We start from the raw sequence: 22,614 nt of genomic DNA on the forward strand, positions 1-22,614 counted from the left end.
GAGCCTGGATTAGAACGCAGGTCCCTGTGACTCCCAAGCCCGGGCTCTATCCGCTAAGCCACGCCGCGCCTCATCGTAGCCCACGGAACATTTCGAGAAACGTGTCTTCTCTTTTTAAAAAACATTAATGAGCTTTCTGGTTCCAAGCCAGGTCTCCTGAAGAGGCCGTTCCAGACTATTTCCCTTTAAGGACGTCCCACGGGGCACTGGTGTCTACACTTCGCAGCTAAAATTGGACAAGGAATGGTTATTCAGCAGAGAAAGAGTCGTCACGAGGTGTAGGGGAAGCAAACGGACCCTCGAGTTTCTCCCTGGACAGAGCTAAGGCCGGACCGGGCGTGTCTGAACCTGGGTTTCTCGGTTGGTCATCGGGCAAGTGGCAGTGGCGAGGACCTGGAGACCGCGTGAGTCTTGTTGGAACTTCTTTTCCTTGATTGGAACCGTCTCCGTGTGTGAAAACCATAACTTATAATGGTGATCGTGTTGGTTAAACGCTTGATATGCGTCAGGCACTGTACTAAGCGGTGGGAGTAGATACAAGATGATCAGGTCCCGCGTGGGGCTCACCGTCTAAATAGGAAGAGGAACGGGGTTTGAATCCCCGTTTTGTGGACGAGGGAACGGAGGCGCGGAGAAGTGAAGTGACTTCCCCGAAGTCACAGAGTTGGCGGAGCGGGATCGGAACACAGGACCTCTGACTCTCGGGCCCGTGCTCTATCCACTAAGTTGTGCTCCTTCTCATCGCTTATCCTTTCTGAGATTCCCGATTCCCTTTCCTGGCCCAGGAATAAGGGTCGTAAGCCATCTTGGTTAAAGGTTGTCTTTTGGAATTTAAGCACTGGATATGTACTTTCCCACGAGTTGAGTACAGTGCTCTGCACCTAGTAACCACTCAGATACGACTGATTTTATTCACCGCAGCCTCACAGCACTTACCTACCTGTCCTTAATTTATTTTAATATCTGTCTCTAGACAGAAAGCTCCTCGTGGGCAGGCACCATGTCTGCCAACTTTATTGTATTGTACTCTCCCATGTGCGTAGTTTAGTGTTCTGCACATAATAAGTCCTCAATAAATAACCTTGATTGATTGGAATTTAGTATTGAGGTCAGAAAGTAGCGGTGTTAAAAGAATATCTGTCTCCCTCTCCGGGTTCGTTCATCATCATCAAAGGTATTTATTGAGAGTTTATTATGGGCAGGGCACTGTACTAAGGGGAGAGCTCAATATGAGTTGGCAGACACGTCCCCGCTTTCCACGAGCTTACGGTCTTGAGGGGGGACTCTTTTTGTTCTGTGAGTGTTTAAAACAGGATTCCTAAGAGTATCCAAGTGCTTGGAGAAACTTATTTATTTGAACGTATAAGTTAATCATTGAGGAGTCAATAACAACGAATGACCTTACAAGTAGTTTCATTGTCTATCAGCTTCAAATGAAAAGGAGTTAGAGTTTGTCGAAAAAAAGTCTTTTTTTTTTTCCAGCAGCAGTAATCCTATATAGTGGTTGGCTCTCCTGAATCTCACTTATGTTAGATGCAGATGATCCCATTTCCTACGCAGACTCCCTACTGTCATCCTGCTTTGAGCCATGAAATCTTACCAGCAGTGGTGAGAAAAGATTTGTGAAAAGATAAATCCTGTGAGTTTTGATTAAACTCTCCTCTGCTATATTCAGTTACGCTTTTTGTTGTTCATTCTAAAAGTTTTCAAAAGGTCAGTCCTTGAAAAAAATCATGAATTACTGGGAAGTTGCCCCATATGATTGTTTCACAGAGTTTAAGTAATCGATGGATTGTATTTATTGAGGGCTTGGGAAAATATAACACAACAGCTCAGGTAGACATGGTCCCTGCCCACAACGAGCTAATATTCTTTAGCGGGAGAAATGGTCTAGAAATGTTTTGGTATTTGCTCACTTGTGGAGAATAAGGAAATATGCCAAGAGAGTGTCATTCAAAATGGTTTCCAACATATTTGATAGTCAATATTTATTGAACGCTTATTGTGTGCAGAGCTCTGTACTAAGCGCTTGGGAGAGTACTTTATCACAATAAACAGACACATTCCTGCCCACAGTGAACTTATAGTCTAGTGGATACTGTTTAGGGTGTACCTGAAGCTGCATTCAGTCTCTCAGGCGAGAAGGAAACCAGAGGTATCTGTTTTCTTTCCTTGTTTATTCCCCATTTTATTGCTGTTGTAATGAATAGCTAACCCACCTGAATCTGTAGCCAAAGGGTTTTATCACTTAACCTCTCATCTTGAGTTCAATCTGCTTTGGTTTTGGGAAGTTGATAGAATAAACTTCGAATATTCTATTTGGAAAAAATCTGATTCAGGTTATTATTATTATTATTGTGATATCTGTTAAGCATTTACTATGTGTCAAGCACCGTTTTGAGTGCTGAGGTAGGCACAGGTTAATCACGTTGGACCCAATCCCGGTCCCTTATACGATACATTTCCCAGTGCTTAGTACATCCAGTAAGTGCTTTTTAAATGAGACTGATCCTTGAACACCGCTTAAACTCATAAGTTTGTTGTGGGCAGGGGATGTGTCTGTTATATTGTTCTGTTTTACTCTCCCAAGCGCTCAGTACAGTGCTCTGCCCACAGTAAGCGCTCAGTAGATACGTTTGACGGCTCTGCGGGAAAAGGTTGGAGTCTTTTCGAGTCCAAACTTGCTTTTCTCCGTCAGCGATGGGGCGGGAGCGGAAGAGAGAAAAGAGGAATATACTTCGCTCCTTTTCCCATAGACCACCAACAGCGATACCTAGATTCCTGACCACGCTGAACGTAACCCCTTCCTCCCCTGGCTACTTTCCGGGTCTGGAGGATAAGTTAACCGAGCGGAATGCCCGAATCATGGGAATGTTGATCAGACCCTCCCGGGAGACCGTGGAGTAGTGACCCGGTTATAAGCAGGGCCTGTCGCTTCCGACCAAATGCAGACTGTAAAATGTCTCCAGGGACAAGAAGCAAAATTCCAGTTCAGCGGTATGGTGCTTATTTGATTATTTGCCTTGAGTTCATGTTGGTTTTGTTGGCGAACAGCCGAGAGAGGAATTTACAGTGGATGTAGAAGACGTGGGCTTCTTTTTTTTTTTTTAATGATACTTCTTAAGCGCTTCCTATGTGCAGTTCTAAGTCCTAATGCTAATCGGGTTGGACGCAGCCCATGACCCACGTGAGGTAACTGAGGCACCGAGAAGGGAAGTGACTCGCCTCAGATCACACAGCAGAAAAGTGGCGGAGCCGGCATTCGAATCCAGGTCCTTCTGACTCCCAGACCTGTGCTCTATCCACTAGGCTACACTGCTTCTCTTAAGCAGCGAGACCCAGTCTCCTGTTGAGCTAATCTAGCTGCCTGTAGGTTGGGAAAACCCAATCTCTTCTCCCTCCTTTCAATAAATCAATCAATAGTATTCATTGAACACTCACTGGGCATAAACTGTTTTACTAAACCCTCGGAAGAGCGATATAATCGGTATATGTGGCCCCTGCTATCTAAGGGGGGAAACAGGCCCTAAACTAAATGACAGGAGGAAACAATAAGATCTCAAATACTTAACTGCCACACCGCTGAAGCACTGGGGGAAGGTAGGGGTTGAGGGCCGATTACCCCAGTGCTTCAGTGGTGTGGCAATTTTGGAAGTGAGAACGTGGAATATTTTGAGGAATTGTCTCCAGCCTGTGGGATCCTGAGACACAATCTGAGAACGGCCCAACAAAACCGGGACGTATGGTCGGTCGTGTGTGTGGGTCTGTATACATAATTGACTTTCCTATTTGAAGAATACCCATCGATCATATTAATAATAATAATGTTGGTATTTGTTAAGCGCTTACTATGGACAGAGCACTGTTCTACGCGCTGGGGTAGATACAGGGTCATCGGGTCGTCCCAGGTGAGGCTCACAGTTAATCCCCATTTTACAGATGAGGGAACTGAGGCACAGAGAAGTGAAGTGACTCGCCCACAGTCACACAGCTGACAAGTGGCAGAGCCGGGAGTCCAACCCATGAGCTCTGACTCCGAAGCCCTGGCTCTTTCCACTGAGCCACGCTGCTTATTGAGTGCTTACTGTGTGCAGAGCACTGTACTAAGCACTTGGGAGAGTACAATATAATGTTTTTAGGCTGATGATTGGCTTGTTGGTTGGAGTTTACTTTGCTCCAGCGAGGATGGGTGAGAGAGTCCTTTACTACCAGGGCAGAAATTAGGGGCAACCTCATTCTGGTCCCAGGGGCAGAATTGAGTTTCCTGCCCTATTTGGAATTAGAGTTAGACTACACAGGGGCTCCGGATCCTTGGGGATTTTTCCACTGCCTGGGCCAGATCAGCGGGACATTCTTCGTTGGTTCTAAGTTAAGCGCTCCTGCCCGGCCTTGAGGGGAAATGGAATGAAAACAGCATTCCCTGACAGGCCAGGTCGTGGATCCACCATCTTGAATCTTCCACATCGGCGCTTGGGGCGGATCCTGGCTCCGGCGATGATGCTGTAAAATGGAATGCGGACACCTCCGTTAGTTTGGATTGTACTTTCTCCTTTCCTGAGTTCTGTCTTTTCTCCTCAAAACGAGAGCCTTGAGAGCGGCGGCCCCAAAGGTCCCACGAATCAGTGTGTGCAGGAATGCGGACGGGTATTTTTAAAGATCTCAAGAGAGGTTAAGAGCCAGGCCTCCTCCTTCCAAGTCTTCGGCAACCTTTTGAGGACATTTGCGTCAGCTGGAGAATGACATTTTCTGGTAAATGAATCAAACGAGGGACTCCTTGTTCTTTACAGATGGCAGATGGTTTGGGTTGGGAATGTTCCGGCCTGTATTTTTCCTCTTTCCGAGGGATCGAGTCCCACCCAAAATGCATAGCGCCGTCTTTTGCTCGGAGTAAAGAATTTAGAGATCTCCCCCCACATCGTCGTGGGCACTGGAGCTCTCTGGACAGTCCCCGAACCCAAAGTGGTTGGATTCTAGAGCCGGACTCGGCGTCGGGAGCTCTCTGGAGGCTCCTTGATTCCGAGGGTGGCTGGTGTGGAAGAAAACTTCAGGGCTTCTGGTTTGCGTTCCACAGAGTATGTCAGAGACAAGTTTCTTACTTCCAGCACTTCTTCTTGCACTGGTAGGAAGGGGTGGTTGAAGGGCAGAATTTCTTCTGCCAGTCAAGCCAGCTCTACCTCATGCAATTCGGCCTCTTTATAGATACAGTTGGTTCAACATCCTAGCTTCGCACGTGATTCAAGAGGCCTAGAGAAGCAGCGTGGCCAAGTGGATAGAGTCCGGGCCTGGGAGTCAGAAGGACCTGGGTTCTAATCCTGGCTCTACCATTTGTGTGCTGTGTGACCTTGGGCAAGTCATTTAACTTCTCTTTGCCTCCGTTACCTCATCTGTAAAATGGGGATTGAGACCGGGAGCCCTATGTGACACAGGGACTGTATCCAACCTGATCATCTTGTGTCTACCCCGGCACTTAGTAATTACGGCATGTGTTAAGCGCTTACTATGTGCCAGACACGGTTTTAAGCGCTGGGGTGGATACAAGCAAATTGGGTTGGACCCAGTCCCATAAGGGGCTCACGGTCATGAATCCCGTTTTTACAGATGAGGTAACTGAGGCACAGAGAATTGAAGTGACTTGCCCAAGATCACCCAGCAGACAAGTGAGGGAGCCCGGAGTAGACCCATGACATTAGTCCGGGGCCTGCCACATAGTGAGGAGTGCTTAGTAAATGCCACAATTATCATTATTATTGTTATATTCTACTACAACTACTAAGAGCACAACACAATGTGTATTCCTTAATGTAAACAGCAGTAAATTCTACTTGGAGTAATTATTAGGCCTTGCCTGGTTCTCTCCATCGTAAGGATCTGGTGGACAAACCCTATTGATAAATCTGACTCGTTCCTGTCTCAAGACCTTGACAAACCAAACTTCCTGATAACTGGATGGAGAGTTATCTAGATAGGACAAAACAAAGGAGAGGGAGGATACTTGACGTTGGCCACCTTGAGGAAATGGCGGCTTGGCCGGACAAAATGAAGTCCAGGCCCAAAGGCCCGTCACGTTCCATCTCTCGGAATTCTACTACTCCTAGGGACTCTAATCACTGAAGTGACTCTTGTTCCTTTAAACAAGGTGATTAGGAGACCATCAGATAGTCCTAGAAACTAAACAGCTCAGAGAGAACAGTTGGATGAAAAGGGGGTAATGCCAAGGCCTAGACCACTGTGCTTCCACTCAGGCTTATCGGGGCTGGACTCTGGAGCCGCAACTCTCTGACTCTCCCTATTGCAAGGGGAAGCTTTTCTTCAAGCCTCAAGTTACTTCTATTCTGCCGCCGCATCAGTGCTTAAGGAGCCTTTGTTTCCTGTTTCTAATTAGGCTGCTCTCCCAGCTGCGGTTTTGTAATTCCATTCCCTAGACTGAAACGTTGGTGACAAAAAAAAAAAAAAGATCGTTTTGGGCCAAACGGGCCTCTTTCGACTCGCTTGGGTTTCACGGCCGGCTTCCCGGAGCTCCACGGGAGCCTGATCCCCTCTTCAGGAGGAGGAAGGGGTCGTTGGCAAGAGGAACGGGAACCTGCTCCCTAAGGTGGGCCGAAGCAAAGGCTTCTGAGTCAGGGTTGATCCTCCCGGGGATTGTTTAGCCCCTTTATCAGCTCTTCACCCGCTGTGGTGGACTGACTGATGCCACCAGGTTTGAAATGATGATGATGTTGTTGCTATTTGTTAAGCGCTGACCACATGCCAGGCACATTTCTAAATGCTGGGGTAGATACAAGCCAACCAGGTTGGACCCATTCCATGTTCCGCTTGGGGCTCACAGCATTAATCCCCATTTTAAAGATGAGGGAACTGAGGCCCAGGAAGTGAAGTGACTTGCCCAAAGTCACACAGCCAACAAGTTGCCCAACGGGGATTAGAACCCGTGTCCTTCTGACTCCTAGGCCCGTGCTCTATCCAGCGTGGCTCAGTGGAAAGAGCACGGGCTTTGGAGTCAGGGCTCATGAGTTCGAATCCCAGCTCTGCCACTTGTCGGCTGTGTGACTGTGGGCAAGTCACTTAACTTCTCTGTGCCTCAGTTCCCTCATCTGTAATATGGGGATTAAGACTGTGAGCCCCACGTGGGACGACCTGATTCCCCTGTGTCTACCCCAGCGCTTAGAACAGTGCTCGGCACGTAGTAAGCGCTTAACAAACACCAACATTATTATTATTATTATCCATTAGGCCATGCTGCTTCTCTAGACGCGGCGAGGCTTTTGGCTAACCTCCATTACCCAAACAGCTGCCTTCAGGAGAGCTGAAATTGGGAAACTGGAAGTGAAGAAGGCAGAGGAAAAGTTTTAAAGACACGGTCAAACAAAGCCTCAGACCCAGCTGCATCTCAGCTGAAACCTGGGAGTCGGGGGCCGAGGATGGATCGGCGAGGCTCACGACTATCGAGGATGGAGTGGCTCTCTTTGAGCAAAATCTCTGTCTGAAAAGAAAGACAAGGAGGCCAAAGAGAAAACAGCACCAGGCACTGCAAACATCAAGCACAAAAACGCGATGTGGCCGGGGCTGTGGATTCCTCATTGGCCTTTTCAGTCCCACGTACGCTCGTCAGTGAACTTCAACAGCAGTCATGTCATCGTTTTTGTTTTTCTTAATGGTATGTGTTAAGCGCTTACTATGTGCCAGGCACTGTACTGAGCTCTGGGGTAGATACAAGCCATCAGGGTGAACACAATCCGTGCCCATTTAGGGCTCACTGTTTTAATCTCCATTTTGCAGAGGAGGACCTGAGGAACGGAAGCGAAGTGACTCGCCCAAGGTCTCACAGCAGACAAGTGACGGAGCAGGATTAGAACCCAGGACCTTCCACACCCGGTCTCTTTCCACTAGGTGACACTGCTCTTCTGCCTAACACCCTCAAGTTTCCACAGAAGCCTCCTTATCCTACTGTTTTGAGATTAATACAGTGCCTCACACATAGTAAGTGCTTAACAAATAGCATAATTATCATTATTTGTGGAGTAGCGATTCGTTTTCTTTTCAATTGCACATGCTTAATGCCTATCTTTATGTCAGTTCATCCCCGAGCAGATCGGACACCACGATGAGCGATCGCTTTGATTGCCATCACTGCACGGAATCTCTCCTCGGCAAGAAGTTCGCCTTAAAAGACGACGCTGCCTATTGCATCCCGTGTTACGACGGTCTTTTTTCCAACTTCTGTGAGGAATGCCACAAAGCCATCGAATGCAGCTCCAAGGTCAGTCCCCTCCGGGCCCGGAGGCTGGTTTTTATTGAGCCCTTCTTGTGTGCAGAGCACTGTACTAAGCATCTGGGACAGTTCAGTGTGACCTTAGTAAGGCTTTAGAGGTGGGGAGGGTGGTGGTTTGGCCAGTTTGGAGGGAGAGGGAGTTCCAGGCTAAGGGGAGGATGTGGGAAAGCTGTGGGTGGTGAGAGATGGGAGGAAGGCACAGGGAGTATGTTGGTTTTAGAGGAGAAAGATCCGCGATCTGGGCTGTAGTAGGAAATCAGCGAGGTAAGGTAGGAGGGGGCGAGCTGATTGAGTGCTTTAAAGCCAACCGTTAGAAGTTTCCGCTTGGTGTGGAGGTGGACGGGCAACCGCTGGAGGTTCCTGAGGAGTGGGGAGAAGTGGACTGAACGTTTCTGGAGAAAAATGATCCCGGCATCAGAGTGAAGTAGGGACTGGAGTGGGGAGAGACAGGAGGCTGATGCAGTAATAAAGCGGATTAGGAGGACTTGAATCCTCTGTGGGAAGCAGAATCTTCTAAACTAAACTGCTACTCCCCTAGGGAGTTTCTTCTGGCCTCTCTACTCACAAGATAAAATCGTAAAATTTCAAATCGACCCAACTTAGAAATGGCCGGCGATCTCTGACGTCCCAAGGCCCCTAAATCATTCCCATCACAAGCGAGGTGGAAGCCGATTTCAACAGTTCGGGAGACACGGCGCTTATTTTGGGGTTTTGATTCACACTCCCTGATTTTGTCAATAAGGAGCCTTAAAAGGAGTCGGTTTTGACTAAATCGCGTCATCGGAGGAAGGATAGTGTAACGGCCAGATGGAAACCTTAGTCAGAATCCTTAGAGGAGGGTTGGCCCCGATGGAAACTGGGGATAGGTGGGAGGTGGAATTAGCCTGGTTTTCTGTGAATAAGTGATTGGCTCCCCCTACTCAGAGTTTGGGGTTGGAGGGCGGGTGTGTATTATGTGAAGGGACAAGAAATATTTGCCAGCCAAGGGTCAAAACTCTGTGTTTGAATGGGGACATCTCATTCATTCAGTCAATCAGATTTTCTGAGCACTTACTATGTACAGAGCACTGCGCTAAGCGCTGGAGTGTTCTGATCCCGGCTCTGCCACTTGTCTTCCGCGTGGCCTTGTGCAAGTCACTTCACTTCTCCGAGCCTCATCTGTAAAATGGAGATTGAGACTGTGAGCCCCACCTGGGACAGGGACTGTGTCCAACCCCATTTGCTTAGCACAGGGCCTGGCCCATAGTAAACACATAAATACCACAGTTATTATTAGCCGTCTATTATTATTGCGGCCTAGAGCTTATAGTCTCTTTCTGCAACTCCAGCTGCCTCAGACTTTTCCAGTTGAGCTTCTGGTAGCTGGGACCACCTTCCTCCCCAGGCCAGACCAAGGGGGCAAGAGAGATTTCCCTTGTTTTGCTGGAGGGAGAGCGGGGGAGTTCTGGGCCACGGAAAGGGAGCGCCGTGACCAACGTCGATGGTATCGAGGGGACGCTGACCCTGTGTGGAACGCTGCTGGGGGATTGCAGTAGAGGGAATTGACACAGTCCCAGTCCTCAAGGACTAAGGTTAATGATGATGATGGTATTTGTTAAGCGCTTACTATGTGCCAAGCACTGTTCTAAACGCTGAGGTAAATACAGGGTAATCAGGTCGTCCCACGTGGGGCTCACAGTCTTCATCCTCATTCTCCAGATGAGGTCAGTGAGGCACAGAGGAGTGAAGTGGCTTGCCCAAAGTCACAAAGCTAATATGTGACGGAGCAGGGATCAGAACCCATGACCCCTGACTCCCAAGCCCCTGCTCTTTCCACGAAGCCACGCTGGTTATCGCCCTTCTTCCTCACCTCAGCATTTCTAATGCCCCCCTGACTCCCTGGCCCTGCACAAAGTCACCCCTGCACGCACAATCTCTCCCTCTGTCTTTATCTCTCCGTCTCTCTATTTCCCTCCCCGTCTCCCTCCTCACTTCCCCCATCTCTCCTCCCTCTTTCTCAAACTCTCTAACACTTTCTGTCTGTCAAACACGTGCGTAAACTCTCTACGCAGGGCACATTCAAATCTCCATCCTGGGTATGTTAATCCCCAGTCAGTCAATGGTATTTATTGAGCGCTTATCGTGTGTAGAGCACTCTACTAAGCGCTCGGAAGAGCACAGTAGTAGACCCCATCAGAGAAAGAGAGCGCGCGAATGAGGGAGACTGAAGGAGGCGGCTCAGGCCCGAATGACTTGATCCCGCCCGGCCTCTGAGAGTTTCCCGGACTCCTTTCCCTTGAGCCGTGAGCCGGTCCCCGCGACCGACCGGTGTGTTCTCGGAAAGGGCGGGCCTGGCGAGTCGTCGCTCTGACTTGGCCGTCTCCTAGGATCTGGCCTACAAAGGCCTCCACTGGCACGAGGGGTGCTTCAACTGTGCCAAGTGCGGCCGCTCTCTGGTGGAGAAGCCCTTTGCTGCCAAGGATGAACGGCTGCTGTGCACCGAGTGTCACGCCAGCGAGCACTCTTCCAAGTGCTCCCAGTGCGGGCGCACCATCATGCCCGGTAAGCCCTTCCCTCAAGGAGACCGCTCCCTTTCTTCTCCGTGAAATGGGAGGGCCCGGCTGGTCGCTCCCCCTTTCGACCGGCAGCTCGCCGTGGGCAGGGAGCGTGTCCGGCCCAACTGTAATCAGGCACATTCCCTGCCCACAGCGAGTTGACGGTCTAGGCGGCGAGGCGGACGCCAGTATCAATAAGTAGATTATAGATACGTACGTAAGTGCCGTTCGGTCGTGTTTACGGAGGGCTCGCTGTGTGCAGAGCACTGTACCGAGCGCTTGGGAGAGTCCAGTAGAATAACAGACACATTCCCTGCCCACAACGAGCTCCCGGTCCCGAGACGAGCTTACAGTCTCTGAGCCGCGGTGAAGGGGGCGTTGCTTCCGACGGAGGTCGGGGAGGAATTCCAAGGGGCCGAGAGGGCGAGGTCTTCGGCTAAGCCCGAGGACTGCTCAGACCATTCCCGGAGAAGAGAGGTGCACAGAGTCCCTCTTTCAGGGAGCGTATTGGACGATCAGAGATGTGAATTAAAGCCTTCCATTGCCTCCAGCCTGCCATCATCATCGTCGGTGCGATTTACTGAGCACTGACTGTGTGCAGAGCACTGTACCGTAAAGTACAAGAGAAACAGCGTGGCTTAATAGATAGAGCGCAGGCCCGGGAGTCATAGGACCTGAGTTCTAATCCCAGCTCCGCCACTCGTCTGCTCTGGGACCTTGGGCAGTTCCTTTAGCTCTGTTGGACTTGAGGTAACGGATTCCGAATTTTCTCAGGTTCTCGCAAGATGGAATTCAAGGGGAAATTCTGGCACGAGACCTGCTTCGTGTGCCAACGTTGCCAAAAGCCGATTGGAACCGAGCCTTTAATTTCCAAAGAGAACGGCAATTACTGTGTGCCTTGTTTCCAGAAGCTGTTCGCTCACCTCTGCGTTTCTTGCAAAAAGGTAAATTACCGAAGTGATCGGAGGGGAACTGGATTTCTGCAGGATGAGGGGCTGGGATAGGGAGCGGGTGGGGTCCTAATGAGTTTGTCCAGAGGCGGGACACAGTTCATCCGCAACACGTCCTAGCGGAAAGAGCTCAGGACCGAAAAGCTTCGCCATGGGCCCGCTGGGTGACTCTGGGCTCAAGTAGAAGCACCGTGGCCTAGTGAGTAAAGCAAGGGTCTGGGAGTCAGAGGGATCTGGGTTCTAATCCCAGCTCCTCCACCTGTCCGTTGAGTGATCTTGGGCGTGGCACTTCCCTTCTCTGTACGTCAGTTACCTCAATTGTAAAATGGGGGTGTGAGCCCCATGTGGGACAGATACTGCTTTGCTTTTTCCACCCCTGCACTTAGAACAGTGAATAATAAGCACTTAACAAATACCAAAATTATTATTTCTCCGTTCCTCAATGTCCTCATCTGTAAAAGGAGGGTTAAATACAGTTCTCCCTCATCCATACACCGTGAGCCCCCAATGGGACAGAGACAGTGTCTGATTTGACTGTATTGTGGTGCGCAGTAAATACCATGGATTAATCTACCCCAGCGCTGAGGACAGTGCCCGGCAACTAGTAAAGACCAAATATCACATCTTTACTGTTAAAGCCTAAAATTTCTCTCCAGGCACTTTCATTTAGCCTTCACAACGAGTGTTCATTGGCTCTAACTGAACATTTTCTCACTGTCATACTCTTCTCACTCTGATATCGTCCAAAACAAATCAAAGAAGCCCTGCAGTTTGCTGTGGCTGCCCCCAAGCACCTCAATCTCGTTTGGATTTGGGGAAGTGATTGCAAATTGTTTTTTCACACATCGTGCTTCTCATTTGCTGTCTAGGCAAGATATAAAGAAAGGTTAGTTCAAAAAAAAAAATTGCGCTCAGAAAAAACCCCAAACTTTCTCTGGCAGATATTGGTGATTTCTGAAAGAAATTTTTTCAGGGCTAACGGAAATGATGATAGTTCTAAGGGGCAAGTCAGATGCCTGGCTGCATTAATTTAGTGTGGAGAAGTGAGGAGACATTTCTTGTATATGCCAGAAATGGTCGTTTTCATGAATCAGTGTCGGAAAGAATGTGTGCTGTCTTTTTGTTTTTTAAAGAGGTATTCGTTAAGCACTTACTATGTGTCAGGCACTGTACTAAGCACTGGGGTAAGGAAAGGACAGATTTTAGCGATATCGTGAAGGTGGAACTGACGGGATTTGGTGACAGAGTGAATGAGAGAGCCGAGGCATGGATAAGACCAAGGTTTTGGGCTTGTGAAACAGGGAGGTTGGTGGTGCTGTCTACAGTGATGGAGGGAGGACAGGGTTCAGGTGGGAAAATTAGTTCTGTTTCAGACATGTTAAGTTTGAGGTGTTGGTGGGACATCCAAGTAAAGATGTCCTGAAAGCAGGAGAAAATGTGAGGCTGCAGAGAGGGAGAGAAATCAGGGCTGGAGATGAAGATTTGGGAATCATCCACACAGGGTTGGTAGTTGAAACCACGGGAGTGAATAAGTCTTCCAAGGAAGGGGATCCAGAATTGAACCTTGAGCAAGGGGCGGAAGGCAGAGGAGCCAGTGAAATAGACTGAGAATGAGCAGCCAGAGAGATAGGAGGAGAACCGGCGTGGACAGTATCAGCGAAACCAAGGTCCGATAACGTTTCCAGGAGAAAGGGGTGGTCCGCAGTGTCGAAGGCATCCGAGAGGTCTAGGAGGATCAGGATGGAGCGGAGGCCGTTGGAATCGGAGATCATCGGTGACCAAGAGAGGGAGGTTTCTGTGGAGTGAAGGGGACGGAAGGTAGGCATTAGCAGGGGGCTGGGGGAAGCTGGCCTCCTTCGGTCAGCGGTTTTACGCTTTCCCCTCCTCTTCTGGGTTTCTGTCAGGAGATAACCACGGGAGGAGTGAATGTTCGCGACCAGCCGTGGCACAGGGAGTGTTTTCTGTGTGCCGGCTGTAAGAAGCCACTTTCAGGCCAACGTTTCATTTCCAAGGACGAACGCCCCTACTGCGTGGCGTGCTTCAGCAACCTGTTTGCCGAAAAGTGTGCGGCCTGTACCCAACCCATCACTGGTGAGTCTGGTTTTCCCCTCCGACTGAGGTTCTGAGCGGCGCGGTTTCAAATCGGTGCTTCTGGTGGGTTTCCCTGGCACGGTCCGCTCCGCTGGGGACCCTCGGAAGGTGAGGGATTTGTAACTGGGAGTTTGAGACCAGCCCGAGAATCCACATTCTTCCACCACCAAGACTTCATTCATTCCTTCATATTTATTGAGCGCTTACTGAGTGTAGAGCACTGTACTAAGCGCTTGGGAGAGGACAGTTAAACAATAGACACGTCCCCTGCCCACAACAAATTTACAGTCTAAAGAGGGGGGAGACAGGCATTAATATAGATGAATGAATTACAGATATGTATAATCAAGTGCCAGACGGGGGATGAACAAAGGGAGCAAGTCAGGACGACTCGGAAGGGAGTGGGAGAAGAGGAAAGGGGGGCTTAATCAGGGAAGGCCTCTTGGAGGAGATGCTTCAATAAAGCTCTGAAGGTGGAGAAATTGGAGGAAGGAGGGTTATCCAGGCCAGAGGCCGGAGGCGGGCGAGGGGTCGGCAGCGAGATAGACGAGATCGAACCTCGAAGGGTGGGTTCCAAGATGGCAGGTCGAGAGGCACAGAATTGTTTGGGCTGCTCCCCTTCCAACGAGATCCTTCCCAACTGGCGGACCGCTCCCGGTTTTGGTTTGCCTGGTTGGCAAAAGGCAAAGGACAGGAAATCCTAAGAGGGTCAGGCGGCCTGAAGGAAGAGAGGCCAGAGGCAGGCCGCGGGGCATGAGGCGACTCCATTTTGCCGCGGGCATTGCTGACCTTTTCGCCTCCATTCCTTCCCCAGCTTTCGGGGGAGCCACGTTCGTGTCGTTTGAAGAACGCCAGTGGCACAGAAACTGCTTCAACTGCGGGAAATGCGGCGTCTCTCTGGTTGGCCAAGGTTTTCTGACTCAACGAGATGGCATCTTCTGCCGGGATTGTGGGTTGGAAGCTTAGTGCGAGGTCTGTATAGGGGCTCCATCCCCTTTCCCATCAACTAAACCCGGGACCTGTCCTGGTGGGAGGTGCTGGGATGGAAATCCTCGGTCCTTGAGGCAAGAGAAGCAGCACGGCTTAGTGGAGAGCGCACAGGCCTGGGCATCAGAAGGACCCGGGTTCTAGTCCCCTCTCTGCCACTTGTCTGATGCGGGACTCTGGGCAAGTCACTTAGCTTCCCTGGGCCTCAGTTTCCTCACTTGAAAAATGAGGATTAAGATGTTAGCTTATCTATCCCAGCGCTTAGCACAGTGCCCAGAACATAGTCTGTGCTTAACAGATACCATAAAAAAAAAGCGCAAGGGGCAACTGCTGTGGGATTACCCCACTTTCAAGCCGCTTCAAATACCATCAACGGTATTTACTGAGCACTTAGTGTGTGCAGAGCACAGTACCAAACGCTTGGGAGAGCACAGTCCAACAGAGTTGATAGACAGGATCCCTGTCTACAAGGAGTTTACAGCCTAGAGGGAGACCAGCGGGAAGTCGAGATACCTGGGAGTCAGAAGGACCTGGGTTCCAATCCCGGCTCCGCCACTTGTCCGCTGTGACTTCGGGCAAGTCACTTCACTTCTCTGTGCCTCAGTTACCTCGTCTGTAAAATGGGGATTGAGACCGTGCGCCCCGTGTGAGACAGGGACGGTGTCCAACCTGAATAATTTGTATCTACTACAGCCATCAGAACAGCGCTTGGCACATAAGAGGCGCTTAAGTTGTCGTCCTTTGCTGTCGAGTCACGTCTGACCCGTAGCGACGCACGCCAAAGACACATCTTTTCTAGAACGCCCTACTTCCATCTGCAATCGTTTTGGTAATGGATCCAGCGAGTTTTCTTGGTAAAAATATGGAAGTGGCTTAACAAGTACCATAATAATTATTATTATTTTTAAATCGGGCCATCGCAGACAAAACTGCACCTTTCTCCTTAAATTCCCCGTTTCTCTCTGTGGATTCAGGAGTCAGAGCAGACGCAGTCTATGAGGTGGGTGACCGGCATGGACGGAAACCCATCTGGAACGGTTCCGTCTCCAGCCCCCGTTGCCTCCTCCGTGGACTTGGCCGAGCCCTAAGCCAGCAGTGGAGCCGCTTCATAATAATGATTGTGGTATTTGTTAAGCGCTTACTCTGTGCCAGGCACTGTACTAAGCACTGGGATGGAGGCAAGCAAATCAGGTTGGACGCCGTTCCCGTCCCATGTGGGGCTCACGGTCTCCATCCCCATTTTACAGATGAGGTCACTGAGGCCCAGAGAAGGGAAGTGACTTGGCCAAGGTCAAGCAGCAGACAAGTGGCAGAGCCAGGATTAGAACCCGTAACCCAGGCCCGTGCTTTCTCCCCTACGCCATGCAGAAGGAAAGTGGGTTTTTCTACAGCAGCAGCGGTAAGAACAGAATCAGGAGAGGGGTAATAATAACCATAACGATAATGATAATAGTATTAAACATTTTCTAGCTACCAAGCACTGTCCTAAGACTCAACTGTAGTACTGTAGACTGTAATCCTGTTGTGGGCAGGGATCGTGGCTACCGACTCTGTCGCACTGTCTTCTCCCAAGCGCTTAGTACAGTGCTCTGCACACAGAAAGTGCTCACTTAAATACAACTGACTGATCGGAGTAGATCCAAGATAATCAGATTAGACACAGTACCCATCCCACACAAGGCTCACAGCCTAAGAGGTTAGCCAAAGAGGAATTTTATCCCCATTTTACAGATGAGGTGCCGAGAAGTGAAGTGACTTGCCCAAGGTCACTAGGCAGATAATGGGCAGAGCTAGGATTAGAATCCCGGTCCTCTGACTCCCAGGCCCGTGCTCTTCTCATCAGGCCACGTTGCTTTCCTGAAATCGCTTTCCCCCCTTTCTCTTTCAGTTCTCTCCGTTCTCCCCACTGTTCGAGCGAGGGAGGCTTCCATTCCACCTTCTCCCTGCCGCGTGAAATACTCCAAGCCCAGGATGGGTGTAAGTGCTCCTTCTTTCCTCAGAGAGCCCACACCCCCCCCGTTCTCGCTCCAAGATCTCACGCGGCCCAGACCCAGCTTCCGGGGAAGGTCGGAGACTTAAACGGGAGCACGTTGTGCCCCTGCGACCATCCCCTTTCTCCTGAACCCTGATTTCCCGAGGAAAGGAAGCACGTCGTCCGGCAGCGGTGAGCCAGGTCGACCATGGCGATGGGCGGGGTCACCCCAGAAACGTGTGCCGCCGGGCAAAGCGCTCACCCACCCTGAGCCTCGTCAATCGCACGGACTAAGAACGCCACTGAAGGGGGGCAAACCTGTCAGCTGTACTTACTGAGCACTGTGCTAAGCGCTTGGGAAAGTACAATAGAACAATATAACACATTTCCTGCCCACAACAAGCTTACGGTCTAGAGAGGACAACCTGCAAACTGAAGACAGTGTACCGTCTGTGATCTGCCAATCCGTGTCAAACACAGGACCCCTAGATCCACTTAACTTCTCTGTGCCTCAGTGACCTCATCTGTAAAATGGGGATTAAGACTGCGAGCCCCACGTGGGACAACCTGATTCCCCCGTGTCTACCCCAGCGCTTAGAACAGTGCTCGGCACATAGTGAGCGCTTAACAAATACCGACGTCATTATTATTATTATTAGACTGTCATCAGACTGAGCAGAGCTGGTGATTGGTCCGGGACAGACCTTCCTGAGGCTCATGAAACCCCATAAAGGTATATAGATAATTTTGAATTGTATTGGTTGAGCGCTTACTACGTGTCAAGCACCGTTCTAAGCACTGACATGGATACAAGGTCATCGGGCCAGACGTAGTCCCTGTCCCACATTGGGCTCACAGTCTCCATCCCCGTTTTACAGATGAGATTAAAGAGAAGCAAAATGACTTGCGCAAGGTCACACAGCAGACAAGCGGCTGAGGCCGGATTAGAACCCAGGTCCTTCTGACGCCCAGGCCCCTGCTTCCCTATCAGCTACTGAATGGGAAGCTGGCGGGCAGGATAAGGATTTTGGAGACACAGTGGGTGAAATACAATCCCCCAAATGCAGACAGCAGGGGACTGTTAGGACAGCACTGGGATGGAGCAAACAGTCCAGTGGGCTCCATCCTGCAGACCCGCTGAAGCAAAGGCCTCTTAAATCAGCGTGGTCCACTGAAAAGACACAGGCCTGGGAGTCAGAGGACCTGGGTTCTAATCCCCATTCCACCCCTTGTCTGCCGTGTTACCTTCGGGCAAGTCACTTGGCTCAGCCTCAGTTTTCTCATCTGTAAACCGGGAATTAACTACCCGTCCTCCCTCCCTGTCGCCTGCCCGCAAGCTCCTTGTGCCACGGGGATTGCGTCTAGTCGGACTGGGTTTAGAACAGTACTTGGCTGGATTATCTCGTCTCTGCCCCCGCTCTTAGTACAGCGTTTGGCACAGAGTAAGAACCTGACAAATGCCGCCGCTGTTATTAATAATGATAAAGATCGGGCGGGCTCACCAACAGAGGCGGGTCTCGGACGGGACACCCGGGTTAAAGCATCAAGGATCCAGCTTCGTGTGCGGACAGCGTGGCTGGAAATGTTGATTGCGTGTCCTTTCTTTTTTATCTGTGAGATGGATCTCTGTTGGCATCTTCAAAAACGAAGAACGGCCTACGTAGCTGCGTGTGTGAGCGGGAGAGAGAGGTTCCGTTATCCACTAGATGGCAGAAACCTTTTGCAGTTCACGCAGGCGGTTTTACTGGAAAAATTCCTCATCCCAGTAACTATCCGTTCGTTCCTTCGATCGTATTTATGGAGCACTGTACTGAAATGGACGGCTAGAAAGGCGGCAGCGTAGATTTTGTCTCACCCCTCGACTCAGCTCCTGTTTTCCCACTCCAGCGCCTAGGACCGTCACCTCCTAACTGGACAGTTTCTACCATCCCTAGGACTCGAGGCAGTAGTCATGGAAAGGCGATAAGAAGCCGGGCGGCCTAGGGGATAGAGCACCGGCCCCGGAGTCGGAGGTCCTGGGTTCTCATCCCATCCCCACCGCTCAGCTGCTGTGTGACCTTGGAGGAGTCACTTCGCTTCTCTGGGCCTCGGTTTCCTCATCTGTAAAATGGGGAGTCAATAACTCTTTTCCCTCTGGCTTCAGCTGTGAACCCCCCATGCAGGATAGGGACTGGGTCCCGACCTGATTATCCTGGATCAACCACAGCTCTTGGTACAGTGCTTGGCACATAGTAACCACTTAAATACCACTATTATTCTTCTTCACATCCTACAACATTAAGATCCTGTCCATTCCCCTAGCGTAAGTGAAATTCACAGCTATGCCACACTGGAACCTCTCCTTATCCTCCCCCAATCCAGCCTCTATCTCCTTCAAAGTATCATTGTAAGCGCTTAGCACAGTATTTTGCGCTCAGTAAACACAACTGAATGAATTGCTTAAAACAGATTTCACCTGCTATTCAATCACACTCTACCTTCATATCCTACTCTGTGTTGGATTTGGACTATCGGTCCATCAGACAATGGTATTTACTGAATACTCACTGTACCTTAATACCTTGGCGCAGAGGACAGTACGAAGCACTTGGGAGAATACAATAGAGATAGAAGAAGAGATCCCTGCCTTCGAGGAGCTTACAGACTTGAGACGGACACAAAATAATCTGCAGAGATGGAAGAAATGCTTAGAAAGTAGAGTTATAAATCAATATGGACAAAAGAACCACAGGAAGTTGTGAGAGCGGAAGTGAGAGGACGTGACGGGAGACAAAAAATTATTTGGAGATGGGGGATTTCCAAAAGGCTTTGAAGATGGGGAAAGTTGTATCTGGAGGATTTGAAAGGGAAGGGAGTTATTGGCAGGGCAAAGAGTGTGAGCCAGGGGTTGGAGGTGGGAGAGTCAAGAATGTGGCTAACTTGGGAGGAATGGAGAGTTTAAGCTGGGGTGTAGTAAGAGGAGAGAGTGGAAAGGTAAGGGGGAGAGAGCTGATAGAGTACCGTAAAGTCAATAGTCTGGAGTTTCTGTTGGATGAGAAAAATTAGTAATCACTGGAGATTTTTGAGGAGCCGGGAAAGCTGTGTGCAGATTGTTTTAGAAAAATGATCCGGGAAGCAGGGTGAAGTGTGGACCGGAGAGGGAAGAAGCTGGAGGATCAGCGAGAAAGCCGCAATAATAGTTTAGCCAGGGTATGACAGGCGTCTGGATGGAGAGGAAGGAACAGAACAGCTTTATCTACAGATGGAATACCCATAATTTTCCTCTGAATTTGAAGAATACCCCCTCTGATGAAGTTCACCCATACAGACAAGCGTGTGGCTGAAAAAGTCAATGTGGCACACACCGTCCCAGCCGCATTGGTTAAAAGCCATAGGAAGAACAAGTATAAAGCAGGAAACCGCGCAAACTGGTCAGAGTGAAACAACTGAACCCACAAAACAGAATGTGTCCCTAAATATACAAACGAGACATGTAAATAAATAAAAACATACACATATACTTGAGTGTCCAATATGGATATTACGTATACAAGTGTATAATGTCTGCAATTACGAAGGGGGAGAGTTGGGCTCATGAGACTGTGATGTCGTGAATTAATTGGGGAAGGCTTCCTGGAGAATGTAGCATTTTCGGAGAGCTCTAATGATAGAAAGAGTTGTAGTCTGACATATTTTTGTGGAGGAGGGAGTTCCAGGGGAACAGCGAGAATAAGGAGCGGAGGCGGGAGGGTTAGAACAGTTAGGAACTGTTCTAAGGTGAGGAATGAAGATGAGGAGATGCCGATATGTAAGATGGAGATGGGAGATGCCGATAGGTAAGATGGAGATGGCCGAAGAACCCCAAATCCAAATGGTAAGAAGTTTCTTCTTGATGGGGAAAGAGACGGGTATCAGTTGGAGGTTTTTGAGAGGGGAAAAGATGCATACTGAGTGGTGCTGCAAGAAGATAATAATTATGGTATTTTTTAAGCACTCACTATGTGCCCGGCACTGCACTGAGCGCCGGTGTGGATACGAACAAATTGGGTTGGACACAGTCCCTGTCCCATGTGGGGCTCACAGTCTCAATCCCCATTTTCCAGACGAGGTAACAGAGACCCAGAGAAGTAAAGCGACTTGCCCAGGGTCACACAGCAGACAAGTGGCAGAGCTGGGATTAGAACCCATGACCTTCTGACTCCCAGGCCTGTGCACCATCCACTACGCCATGCTGCTTCTCTAGGCCTGGGGGTGGATGGCGGTGTTTTCTCCCGAGATTGGGAAGATAGGAGGAGAATTGATTCTAGGAGGGACGATGAGAAGCTCAGTGTCAGAGAGTTGAGTTTGAAGTGTGGCTAGGACATTCAGGTGTCCTAGAGGCAGGAGTAGATGCAGACTTGGAGATTATAGAAGTAGTCAGGGCTGGAGAAGTTGATTTAGGAGTCATTCAGGTAAAAGTGGTAGTTAAAGCCACGAGAGTGGATAAACTCCTCAAGGGAGAAGAATGAGAAGAGTAGGGGACTCAGAACTGAGCTCTGAGGGACAGAGAATGAGAAGTGGAAGAAGCAAGATAAGAGAATAATCATGTTGGTATTTATGAGAAGGGGTAGCCGGAGAGGGAGGAGAAAATCAGGAGGAAGCTAAGTGTAAAACCGAGAGGCCAGAAAGGAAGGAAAAAAACCAGGAGAGCAGCGGCGGGGCCTACTGAAAAGAATACAGGCTTCAGGGGGATCTGGGTTCTAATCCTGGCTCTGCCACTTGACTGCTGTGTGACCTTAGACAAATCACTTCTCTGGGCGTCACTTTCCTCATCTGTAAAAGGGGGGTTGAGGCTGTGAGCTCCCACGTGGGACGGGGACTGTGTCCAACCTGATCGGCTTGCATCTACCCCAGTGCTTTGAACAGTGCCCGGCACCTAGTGAGCATTTAATAAATACCATAAAAAGAGAGAGAGAAGTGTAAGTAAAACCAAATGGCCAGAGAGGGAGGAGAAAAACAAGGAGAGAACTGTAAGTAAAACCAGGACTAAAAAGGGGGAGTGGTCCAGGGTCAAGGATTGTATCTGACCTGATTAACTTATATCTCCCCCAGTGCTTAGAACAGTGCTTGACAACTACTAAGTACTTAACAGATATAATGATCATAATAATAACAATAGTCAAGGCAGCTGAGAGGTCAATGAATAGGATAGAGGCCATTATGTTTAGCAAGGAGAGGCTCATTGGTGACTTTGGGGAGGGCAGTCTCAGTGGAGGAAAGAGCAGAGACTAGATTGCAAGAGATCGAGAACGGAGTTGGAGAAGGGAAAGTGGGGCATACGACCCAGTGGAGGAGTTTGTGTGAAAATGGGAACGGGGAAATGGGACGATAGTTGAAACTAGTTATTACCTAGGAAAGATTCAAGGGATTGTAGCCTTTTTCCACCCATCTCTTTCCCCAGGATTCCTTCTCCGTCATCCTGAACGCTTTTCACTCTCTCCGTCTTTCTGACTGTCTGGCTCATCCTCTCATTTATCGCTCCCGCTGACTCTTTTAGGTTTCTCCCTTACAATCTCCTCCCCTTCACTTGTCTTCCCATCCCTTCATTTATTCACCCAGTAGTATTGAGCGCTTACTATGTGCAGAGCCCTGTACTAAGCGCTTGAGAAATACAACACCTCTCCTCCCGTCTCTCCTTTTTCTCCTCTGTCCTTGTTCCAGTGTCTCTCTTCTCTCCGTCCCCACCTCTTCCTGCCTTCCCTCTTCACTACCTCCGTTCTCCTCTCCCTCAGCTGCAGAGGAGACAGGGAATTCTGAGGCTCATTTCTGATCCTGGAGACTCTGCTGCAAATC

At 49.6% G+C, this 22,614-nt stretch overlaps 1 protein-coding gene and 1 long non-coding RNA gene across 3 annotated transcripts; both read left to right on the top strand.

Moving 5' to 3' along the window:
• On the top strand, positions 1–7,813 carry LOC120639020. Its single transcript, XR_005661130.1, has 3 exons — positions 1–404; positions 7,231–7,654; positions 7,777–7,813. It is a non-coding gene; the product is annotated as an uncharacterized LOC120639020 (long non-coding RNA).
• Positions 7,814–7,831: 18 nt separating this feature from the next.
• FHL5 (four and a half LIM domains 5) lies at positions 7,832–17,367 on the top strand. Of its 2 annotated transcripts, XM_029047621.1 has the most exons (7): positions 7,832–7,977; positions 8,074–8,257; positions 10,636–10,810; positions 11,578–11,747; positions 13,658–13,844; positions 14,659–14,816; positions 16,720–17,367. In XM_029047621.1, the coding sequence occupies exons 2-6, from the start codon at positions 8,102–8,104 to the stop codon at positions 14,808–14,810; spliced, it is 840 nt and encodes a 279-aa protein (XP_028903454.1). In that variant the 5' UTR covers positions 7,832–7,977; positions 8,074–8,101; the 3' UTR covers positions 14,811–14,816; positions 16,720–17,367. The 2 variants fall into 2 exon arrangements, with proteins under 2 accessions (XP_028903454.1, XP_028903456.1); XM_029047623.1 differs by lacking the exons at positions 7,832–7,977; positions 10,636–10,810 and having other exon boundaries at positions 8,180–8,257.
• The last annotated feature ends 5,247 nt before the right edge of the window (positions 17,368–22,614 follow it).

This window comes from Ornithorhynchus anatinus, chromosome 19 (genome assembly GCF_004115215.2).
Source record: "Ornithorhynchus anatinus isolate Pmale09 chromosome 19, mOrnAna1.pri.v4, whole genome shotgun sequence".
In the NCBI taxonomy this organism is placed as follows: Eukaryota; Metazoa; Chordata; class Mammalia; order Monotremata; family Ornithorhynchidae; genus Ornithorhynchus; species Ornithorhynchus anatinus.